A 10,846-nucleotide genomic window follows, 5' to 3' on the forward strand; every position below is an offset into this window, starting at 1 on the left:
GGTTATTCCTTTAAAAAATCATATAGGGAATAGCGCAGATGGATCAATCACGCGATTCTGCAGCGTCCTCCAACTTGTTGTCCGCGCCCCTTCACTTTCTTGATAGGAGCGAGCAGAAAGAGAGAGCGTAAAGATGGTCTGCTTTCCTTTCTCATGTTGCAGTAGACTACAGTCTTACCACTAGAATAGAAAATAGGTCCAAAAGCAGGAAGCGAAAGTGTTCTTTTTTTAGTCACCGATAAAAAAAAGTACCCCAGCTTACTAGATATGTAAAAAAAGGAAAGACTTTCTAATCTATTCTCCTCTATCTGAGGCAATCACTACGAACATGCGCTAACCTCATATATTATAATTCTATCGGTTCTTGAATTAAGAAATTGGATAACATGTTTTAACAATATTGTGGGTTTCCACTACGCGGACAATAAATAACAACCAAATAAAAATTACCAAAATGTTCTCAGATGTGGTAGATGCAAATAGTTAGCATATTATATTTTACCCTTTCTCTTGTATATAAACTTTAAGGGTGGCTTAGCAAGGTTGCTATAAAAAGCAAAAATTAGAAAGCATCAAACCTAGAGTTTATGATCTATCGATTCAGATCTTGAATAATCATCATTATTGACACATTTACCCTTAACAAAAAAATGGGTGCCCCGAATTAGAAGAATAGAAGATAGCCAAAATCATAACATACCTGCAGTTTACTACTAAAACATTTTCACACATTTACCCTTAACAAAAAAAATGTCCATGATTGCATGAGCCATCAAACTTTAAAACAGACAACAAAAAGATATTATATGCCTTTTTTTCATGGTCACCCCGTTACCCCTAAATAACCTAACATATTTTCTATATTTTGACTATGTATAATCAAGTACAATTTTTATGAATATAATTTAGTAATAGGATTCATGCTATTACAATCTAAAAGAAAATCACAAAAAGGATACCACAAATCATAACCGATGGTTAACCTACAATGTCATTTTGTGCTTGTTTCTTTATGTTTTTATGTTACCATTGAACCACAATCCAGAAACATTTTTGGAATGTTCAATTCCCATGATCCCCAACTACAACATAATATTCTTTTATCTAGATTCCAATACATTACAAAAGCATATATTTCGCAAAATAAGTTTTTGTCACAACACCAACGTAAACGACTTCTTAATCCTAGAAATTCACTACATATTAGAAAGACTTAGCCTCAGGAAATTATGTTAGTGATAGACGACTTGGCAAGACTTGCTATGTCATTTTAACCTTTAGAGGGCAATTAAGACAGAATGACATTTAATCAAAGAAAGAAAAATTGAGTACATTTGATTTGAATCCTATAAATACATGGAGACCTCCTTTTCTGTTTCGTCAAATTCTTGATCGACGAATATGACCATCTCTACTAGCGAATATTGTTGGGTTTTATGTACTCTAACATTCCTATGGTGCACATACAACCCTAATTCTTTGGATCTAAGTTTTCTCTAATTATACATGCAATAAACATTTTCCAAAGCATGAAGCCTAAACTAGCATGCAAGGTGACATTTGAATCATAAAAATTAGTTAGAATGTTACCTTGTGTAGTAGCTTGAATAACTTAGCCTCAAGAAAGCTTATCACCCCAAGTGTGATGCCTCAAATGGAATCACAAAACACCAAGAACAATTAGGATGAATATGGAGAGGTTATGGAGAATAGTAATCGGATTCTACTTCTTGGAATGCAAGGTGTTAACCGATTTTAGCTTATGAATATATATATATATATATATATATATATATGTGTGTGTGTGTGTGTGTGTGTGTGTGTTTGTGTGTGTGTGTGTTTGTGTGTGTGTAGAATATTAAGGGTCATGTGTAACCCTAATCCAGACCCATAAGCTTATGATCCACCCATTTGATTTGGATAAATACTTCATGGATCAACCCATAAGCCCATCACAAATCAAACCATGGATCATTAGCCCAAGTCATATGTATCAATTTAATTAATCTCTTTTGATCACTAAATTAATTCACAATCAATACTAATTAAATAATATGATTCCTCAATTAATATATTATACTTATAATATATTAAAAAAATCATAAATAACCTCTTTACTTAAATATCCATCTATCAAATTGTTTTGGTGAAGGCAACCCAAAATGGACCATGCTACTATCAGGTCAAGTACATACCAATTATAGTTATGGGCTTAGACACCTAATCCAATAATCTCCCACTTGGATAAGTCTAATAACTATAATTTCCAATGCAACTTAAAATCAGATCAGCAATCATAGCTCTCAAAAAGTCGTTGTTGAACTCTGACGTGTCCATTAGATAAGTGATCATATAATCCTCTGTTCTACAAGATATCGTGTGGATAAAGACATGGAATTAAAGTCATACTCATTGTCCAACATTTTGTTTCTCGATTTCTGATTTGTTCGACATAGAACTTAATTGAACACATCAATAGAGTTCTGATCGGGCCCGACACATAAGTCAAAACAAAATCATAGAGGGGCCCAAGATATCACTTTTAATCCTCTTAGGATAAAAGGAACAAATAAACTTCGACTTATATGTTTGTGCTAACTATTCACTGAGTCATACATTATAGCACGTTTTATAACATCGAGTTACTGATGCGTTTTAGCACTATTAATGTACAATCAACAAATAATCGCCAACTTATATATCTTGGTTTGAAGATTATACGATATTATCGTCTCACAATCACCCGTGATAAATTCCATGAAGTGATATGTGAGTGTGGGTTTAGTCCAATATTCAAATCTTATTTCAAGAGCACTCATGAATGTTTGTAGCAATCTTTTGCTATGTCTAACACCTTAGACAATCATACAAAAACCCATTCATGACAGTCTTCTTTCATAACCTATTTCCAAAGTATGATCGACTATGGATAGTTTGAATAATCTTATTATTTTGGAAGTCAAAACATGCAAAATGAAACGATAGTAAATATTTGACACAAGACAGTAACTTTACTTATAAATAAAAACATCTTTTATTCAATCATCAAATGTCAATTACATTTTAACTATTACAAGTTTCTAAATGTCTATCTAATCACTAAAACAAATATCGTCCTTCAGCCCGATACTACTAGTGTGCTGCAACTGCTTAACCCTACTCAGTCCCTTCGTAAGGGGATCTGTTGGATTTTCTTCTGACGATACCCTCTTAACTACAAGGAGTCCCTATTCTACTTGATGTCTTATGAAGTGATATTTTCTGTTGATGTGCCTTGATCTGCTATGATCTCTTGGTTCCTTGGATAATGCAACCGCATTGTCGCTATCACAGAAAATCTCCATTGGCTCCTTTATAGCTGGTATAACTCCAAGGTCTCCAATGAAGTTCTTCAGCCATATTTCCTCCTTCGACGCTTCACTCGCTGCTATATACTCGACTACAGTCTCTTGTTTGGAATTTTTCCAAGTTATTGCTCCTCCAGCCCGACTGAGAACGGAAATTATCTATGTCGGTCTGAAAGTTGGCATCACTATACCCTACAACTCTTAAGTTCTCACTCGCACCAAGGGTAAGGATCTAACACTTAGTCCTCCGCAGGTACTTAAGAATGTTCTTTACCACAGTCCAGTGAGTTTTACCAGGATTCCCTTGATATCTGCTAACCATGCTCAATGCAAAGGCTACATCAGGGTGAGTACAAGTCATAGTATACATGATCGAACCAACTGCAGAAGCATATGGTATTCAACTCATTTCTATTATTTCAGCATCGGTACTCGGACTTTGAGTCTTACTCAGTCTGGCATTGCTTTGGATAGGTAATTCTCCTCTCTTGGAATCTTGCATGTTGAAACGTTCAACACCTTGTCCAAGTACTTTAACTAAGTCCTATTAGTATTTTACTCCTGTCTCTCAATATCCTTATCCCTAGAATATAAGCAGCTTCTCCGAGGTCCTTCGTAGCGACACACTTCCCAAGCTAGGACTTAACCCCCTGCAAGGTTTGGATGTCATTTCCTATGAGTAGTATGTCATCCACATACAACACGAGAAAGCTAACTATACTCCCACTAGCTTTGACATATACACAAGACTCATCCTCGCTTCTTGAGAAACCAAACTCTTTGACTTTCTCATTTAAACAAAGATTCCATCTATGAGATGCTTGTTTCAATCCATAAATGGATTTATAAAGCTTACATGCTCTATTAGGGTACTTTGCATCGACAAAACCATCTGGCTGATTCATGTAAACATCCTCAGCCAACTTCCCATTAAGGAAAGCGGTTTTGACATCCATTTGACATATTTCATAATCATGAAATGCAGCTATGGCTAGCATAACCCTTATAGATTTAATCTTTGCTACTGGTGAGAAGGTCTCTTCATAGCCAACTCCAGGAGTTTGAGTAAAGCCATTCGCAACCAATCGCGCCTTATAAGTATGTACTTTCCCATCCATGTCGGTCTTCTTCTTGAAGATCCATTTGCACCCAACTGTCTTACGGCCTGGTAGCAGTGTTGTAAAACTTGCCGAGTTGGCCGAGTACTCCTCCAAGTACTCGCTGCTCAGCCCCTGACCGAGACGAGTTATAGAATCCCGAGTACTCCCCGATCAGCCTCTTACTGAACTGAGCAATGTTGTAAAAATTGGTCAACTCGGTGAGTATATATATAATATACTAAATGATTTATTATTTAACACACACCCATGTGATTATTACTACATATATATATGTTAAACTTTCAGTAATTATTCACGAAGTGAGACCATTATGTGCTTTTCAGTTTTTGTGTATTCACATATATCTGATTTTGTTATATATTTCAATCAACTTATGATTTTGACATATATAATTTCCTTTAAAATATTTTTACATGAATTACCAAATCCGAGTACTCTCGAGTACTCGCTACTCGGTAATCGGTCGAGCAGGTACCGAATAACGAGTTCTACAACCTTGCCTGGTACATTGTCAACCAAGTTCCAAACTTGATTGTCATACATGGACTAAATCTCGCTGTCCATCGCCTCTTTCCATTTAGCAGACTCGGAGTATGCCATGGCTTCCTTGTAGTTGTTAGGTTCATCCAAATTTACTAGTGTGTTATCACTGATAAATGTATCACCTTCAGAAGTAATATGGAAACCATAAAACTCAGGTGCCTGACTAACTCTACTGGAACACCTCAGAGGTAATGACTCGTCAATTGGTTCAACAGGAGTTTCCTCCTCGGGTTGAGCATTAGTGTTTAAGGTTCCTTCATCACTTAACTCTTGAAGCTCTTCGAGGTCAATTTGCCTCCCACTATCCTTCTAGCATATGAGTTCCCTCTCGCGGAAAACTCCTCTCCTCACAATGAAGACAACATTGTCACTCGGTCTATAGAAGAGATATCCAAAGGATTTATATGGGTAGCCGATGAAAATACATCGCTCACTACGAGGTTCAAGCTTGTTAAGAGACTCTCGTCTTACGAAAGCCTCGCAATCCCAAACCTTGATATGTGCTAACGAGGGAACCTTCCATGTCCACATTTCGTGAGGTGTTTTGGCAACCTTTTTAGTTGGGACTAGATTAAGGATATGGGTGGCAGTCTCTAAGGCATACCCCTAGAATGAGATAGGTAACGAAGCTCGACTCATCATAGAACGAACCATGTCTAGAAAGGTTCGATTGCGCCTTTCAGCTACACCATTAAACTGTGGTGTCCTAGGTGGCGTCAATTGTGAGACAATTCCACATTCCTTAAGATAGTCATGGAACTCGATCCTAAGATACTCTCATCCACGATCAGATCGAAGCATCTTTATCTTCCTACCCAATTGATTCTCCACTTCTTGCTTAAACTCTTTGAACTTTTCAAAGGTTTCTGACTTATGCTTGATTAAGTAGACATAGACATATATGTTGTAATCATCAGTAAAAGTCACATAGAAGCGGTTAGCATCCCTTGTCGCGGTTCGGAAGCTTCCGATAATCCATAGGTTAAGAAACAGGAGATATTGGAGCCTAAAAGGACGTTGTCAATGTCAACAAATTAAAACTCCAGAAACATCTCAAGTTCCTCCATATGTTGCTTTCTATTTTCCGAACTCCCTAAGCTATCATGTCGCAAAACTCAATGATTTTGAAGCTTCCGATAATCCATAGGTTAAGAAACAGGAGATATTGGAGCCTAAAAGGAGAAAACTATCATAGATAAACACACAAACATTGCCGCCGATAAGTATCTATATTTCATTTTCATTATGAACAAAAAAAAAATATCAAGCCTGAGATATTGAAAAAAAAAAATCGAACATTATATGACAAAAAAAACCTTATTCAAGCAAAACAAATCGATTTATGGATAAAAATGATCTAGCAAATACACCAACTAAAACAAATCGAACCTAGTTCAAGCAACACAGATCATTTAGGGCTAAAATCAAAATACAAATAAATAATCGAACTTGGTGGGGATTTGGTGGCGGAAGAAATCATCATATTTGTTGAGAGAGAAAGAGCCAAAAGATATGTCTTTATTTAAGTTTGGAAACTGATAATTTAATTGTGGATTTTAGGGGATTGAATCTAAAAAATAGGAAACGATCGAAGATTGATTTTATGAGATTTGAATATTTGAATAAGAAAATAGGAATTGACTCATGTTTACTGGATATGAAAGATGAGAGATGTTATGAGCCTCTGAGAATTTATATCAGAGATTTAGGAGGAAGAAAAACACAGATCGACATTGATGAATTTATTAAAAAATTTACATAGAATGGAATCAAAAGAAGGAGATCGCTTGCTAAAATTAGGGCTTATTCTCTTTCACTACAACATCAAAGAAACGATCAACAAAGGAAGAATGGATGGAAGTGACTTTATAAACTGCATCAAATTAAAAATCACAAAACATCAGCGTCACGATAGAGATCATCTACAAAACCATTTAACCATAAGGTAGAATTGAAGGTTTCCATTTGATGCAGTACGTGAGTATTTTAAATTTGAATCTTTTACCAAAACCAAAAAAACGAAATTAGAGAAAACAACGATTTTAGGGAATAAATAGATGATTCCATAGTCAATAAGGGTTGGGGTGGGCGTGAATTAATGAGAAGGGTTAAGAAGAAGGTGTCATGTGTCAAAGTAGAAAGTAGAGGTATAAAAAAATGAACATGTGACAGGTTTAATAGTGTTTTATTAGAAGAGGGGATTTTGTGGCCGTCATCATTAAACTTAAACCCTCCTCTTCTGGTTCTCTCTCCCTCCAAACTGAAAAAATCGAAACACTTTAGCATATCAATGGAGAAATTAAGAAAAACTGTAAATCAAATAGCATACACTCCCATATCTGAAGTACTCTCCACTCTCTCTCCCCTTCATCTCTCTATCATCCCTCTACTCTTTCTCTCTTCCTCCCTCTACAAAATTGCCCTCTCCTTCCGTCACACTCTCCACCACTTAGGCTTCCTTCGCAAGCACAGGTACTTACAAATTACAACCATCTTCATGTTTCCTCTAGTATAACCACATTGGAGTTATTCTTCTCCTCTTGATTCGATGTATCTTTATGTAGGGTTTGATGCATTTTCATGGCTGTTGAAGGTTACCCGTTCCGGTAATCAGCGTCGGAAATTTAACGTGGGGTGGTAATGGGAAGACTCCGATGGTCGAATTCATTGCAAATTGGTTGGCTAATGATTTTGGGGTTTCACCTCTCATTCTCACCAGGGTACTTTATCATCGTATACTTTGACTTTCGTGTCAAACCTTTTACCTTTTTCAATACAAAATTGACGAATTTTACTCCCATGGTATTTGCAGGGATATGGTGGTGCTGATGAAGCTAAAATGCTTCAAAGGCATTTTAATGGAACATCTGTGAAGATTGGTGTGGGTGCAAATCGGGCAGCGACTGCTGCTTCTTTTCTTCATAAACATGGATTCGTTTATCCTCTTGACATAGTTAGTTTCAAGAAACATATACCAGAAAGACGAATTGTTTCTGATAAAATTGGAGTTGCAATTCTTGATGATGGAATGCAGGTAAACATACCATTTCTTTCTCGTTAATTTTCTTCAATTGGGTATTCAATTTGAAAAGCAAAGATTTTGAAATTTGCTATAATTTCTTTAACAGCATGTAAGCATGTCACGTGATTTGGAAATTGTAATGGTGAATGCATTGTCACCATGGGGAAACTGCCACTTACTACCTTTTGGACCATTACGCGAGCCTTTGACTTCATTTTCCCGTGCTAATGCCGCCGTAATCCACCATTCCGACTTGGTATAACAAATTCCATTCCAACACAAAACTTTACAACAAGGGTATTTACGGAATATCATATTTTTTACACGAAAATAACGAAATTGTTATTTAATAATCACAGGTTTCGGATCAGAATCTTTCTGTTATTAAATCAACGATTCTCAAAGCTAATCGATTTCTTCCCATATACTTATCTACAATGACACCCACACACTTCTTTAAACCACCAAGTGTCTCAATTCAATTATCTTTAGAAGTTGTAAATGAAAAGATAGTTTTATGTGTTTCTGCAATCGGTTCTCCTAATTCTCTCGTGCAAAGAATTCAAAAGGTATCATTTGTCCTTTTTGAACAGGACAGAACATAACATAAGAGACTGTACTGTATTTTTCACTTTTCACGTGCATCTGATTGTGACTGTGACTACTGACTGGTCCCAATAGGACAAAATTGCAGCTTTTGTCTCGGCTAAAAAGTTAGGACATGGACGTGCTCTGTGCAAAAGACGTAAATGCCCTCGTTCTCGTCATAAAAGTTTTATTATTATTTTTTTTTCAATAATTTCCAGATGGGCCCGTTGTTTGTTGACCGACTAGACTATAGCGACCACCACCAGTTTCAAAACGAGGTACAACTACTTTGTTAAGGTTTGTTTGGTTGGATGGAATGGAATTGAGATAGTAATGGAATAAGTGATTCCATTCCATGATCATATTAAACACTACCTTACAATATACTTTTTTCACATTCCAATTTCCAACCGCTAGAATCAAATTATAAATTCTGTCAAAATACTCGATTCAGGACATCATGACAATCAAAGCAAGACTCAACCATCTCAAGAACAAGTTTGGCTCCAAACCCACCATTGTCATGACAGAAAAGGTTTGTTAATAACTTAATATTCATAAATCTTTTTCCACTTGTCAATCCTTCATAACTTTCATAAACCATCGATTCAAATTGCTTTTTGTGTTGACCAAGATTTGGATCTGGTTAACTACAGGACTATGATCGAGATCACAAGATTCTTGGAAGTTTGGAGCCTTTTGAAGTTTTGGTGTTGTGTTGTAAACTGAAGATTTTAGACCACAAAGAAGATGAGTTCAAGAAGCTGTTGATTCACTCCTTGAGTTGAATGGGGTGAAAGTATAGTGTAAAATGGGTTGTTTGATAACCGGGTGGATCGGGTCAGGTTGGGTCCAACCCGCCTGGGTCCACGAACCGAACCATGTAATACGGGTTTGGTTGCAAATTTCTAAACGATGTTATTTTGTTTAAGTTAAAAATTGTGGTTGAGATTAGACTGATAACAGTTCTTTTTGCTATGAATAGAACCAGGTATTAAGGTTTCATATGAAGTATTGCACAAATCCTAAATGGAAGATTGTTAGAATTTTGGTGGCCTAGTGGTAATTATTTTGGATTTAAACAAATTGTCCTAAGTTCGAAGGCTTTAATCATGGATGGCGAGTTGTTTAAAAAAAACAATTAAGAGTTGAGAAGAAATTATGCATTAATATTTTGGGTATAATATTTAGGGAAAAGCACACTAAAAAACTATTGTATTTTGGGTGTTTTTGGTGTTTAATAATACTACATATTACGTCCAAGTTGTAACTTCAAATCTGACCTTCTGTCGAAGTGTTTTCCTATGTCAGCAAATTTGACCTTCTGTGATTATTGTTCGTTAAAGAGGTTACAGCATATATTTTATCTAATTTAGTAGCTTTAGTTTAAATTTCGACATTAATTACTCTATTAAACCATTAAATGTTGACGAAACTTTGCTTGTGTATTATAACAATTTAAACATTTGGTTGTGTTTGATTTGTTAGAAAAGCTAGTTTTAAGCTTATAAGTTTATTAATAAGTTACCTTAAGATACAAATAGTTTATCAAAAAACTAGTTTATAAATTGTTATAAAGTATAAATTATTTTTGTGGTATAAACATTAAATTGCAACAAGCTCAAAAACTAATTTTATAAGCTAGTATAGTAGCATTGGCACACCCAAACACAAATACTAAATTGCAATAAGATAGTTTATAAGCTAAGATATACACGCTATATACATTAAAAAAAGACATTAAACTCATGTATTTTGCCATAATTCATATCATTTACATGAGTTCAATTTTGTTTATAATTATGTGAGGTATAGAAAATGGTTAGAATTTTAAAATTAAAAATATAACGGATCAAATGGGTTTGATGTTGTACGCACTTTATTAAAACATATCACCTTGAATAGCAAAATAGGAAAGAAAAAACGTTTGCGGTGAAGGTGGATCGAACACCTGACCTTCAGATCTTCAGTCTCACGCTCTCCCAACTGAGCTATCCCCGCTTCTTGGTACTTTGCACTATCTGTAATAATATATTGTTATTATTTCTCATCATCATCAATCGGTCAAGTAGCGAATAGATAAAACAAAGACGGCCATTAGAGTTAACAAAATTAAAACGGGTGAAAGGTGGGAATTTCTTCGAAGTATATTAGTAAAAGGGACGTTTATATCCATTTATTGTTTGGTATGTTGTTTTTACTAAATCACATATTTTACTTTGAGA

General features: G+C 35.4%; 1 protein-coding gene across 4 annotated transcripts; it reads left to right on the forward strand.

Annotated features, from left to right (window-relative positions):
* The first annotated feature begins 7,210 nt into the window (after positions 1-7,210).
* Positions 7,211-9,628, forward strand: LPXK (tetraacyldisaccharide 4'-kinase family protein). 4 transcript variants are annotated; one of them, XM_079021182.1, is made up of 8 exons: positions 7,211-7,483; positions 7,605-7,731; positions 7,824-8,045; positions 8,140-8,289; positions 8,393-8,602; positions 8,840-8,899; positions 9,076-9,156; positions 9,256-9,628. In XM_079021182.1, the coding sequence occupies exons 1-8, from the start codon at positions 7,302-7,304 to the stop codon at positions 9,283-9,285; spliced, it is 1,062 nt and encodes a 353-aa protein (XP_078877308.1). In that variant the 5' UTR covers positions 7,211-7,301; the 3' UTR covers positions 9,286-9,628. The 4 variants fall into 4 exon arrangements, with proteins under 4 accessions (XP_078877308.1, XP_078877307.1, XP_078877309.1 ...); XM_079021181.1 differs by having other exon boundaries at positions 9,278-9,628; XM_079021184.1 differs by having other exon boundaries at positions 7,346-7,483; positions 7,576-7,731; positions 9,278-9,628.
* The last annotated feature ends 1,218 nt before the right edge of the window (positions 9,629-10,846 follow it).

The sequence above is a fragment of the Lactuca serriola genome, chromosome 9 (assembly GCF_051521515.1).
Source record: "Lactuca serriola cultivar US96UC23 chromosome 9, Lser_US96UC23_V15, whole genome shotgun sequence".
In the NCBI taxonomy this organism is placed as follows: domain Eukaryota; kingdom Viridiplantae; phylum Streptophyta; class Magnoliopsida; order Asterales; family Asteraceae; genus Lactuca; species Lactuca serriola.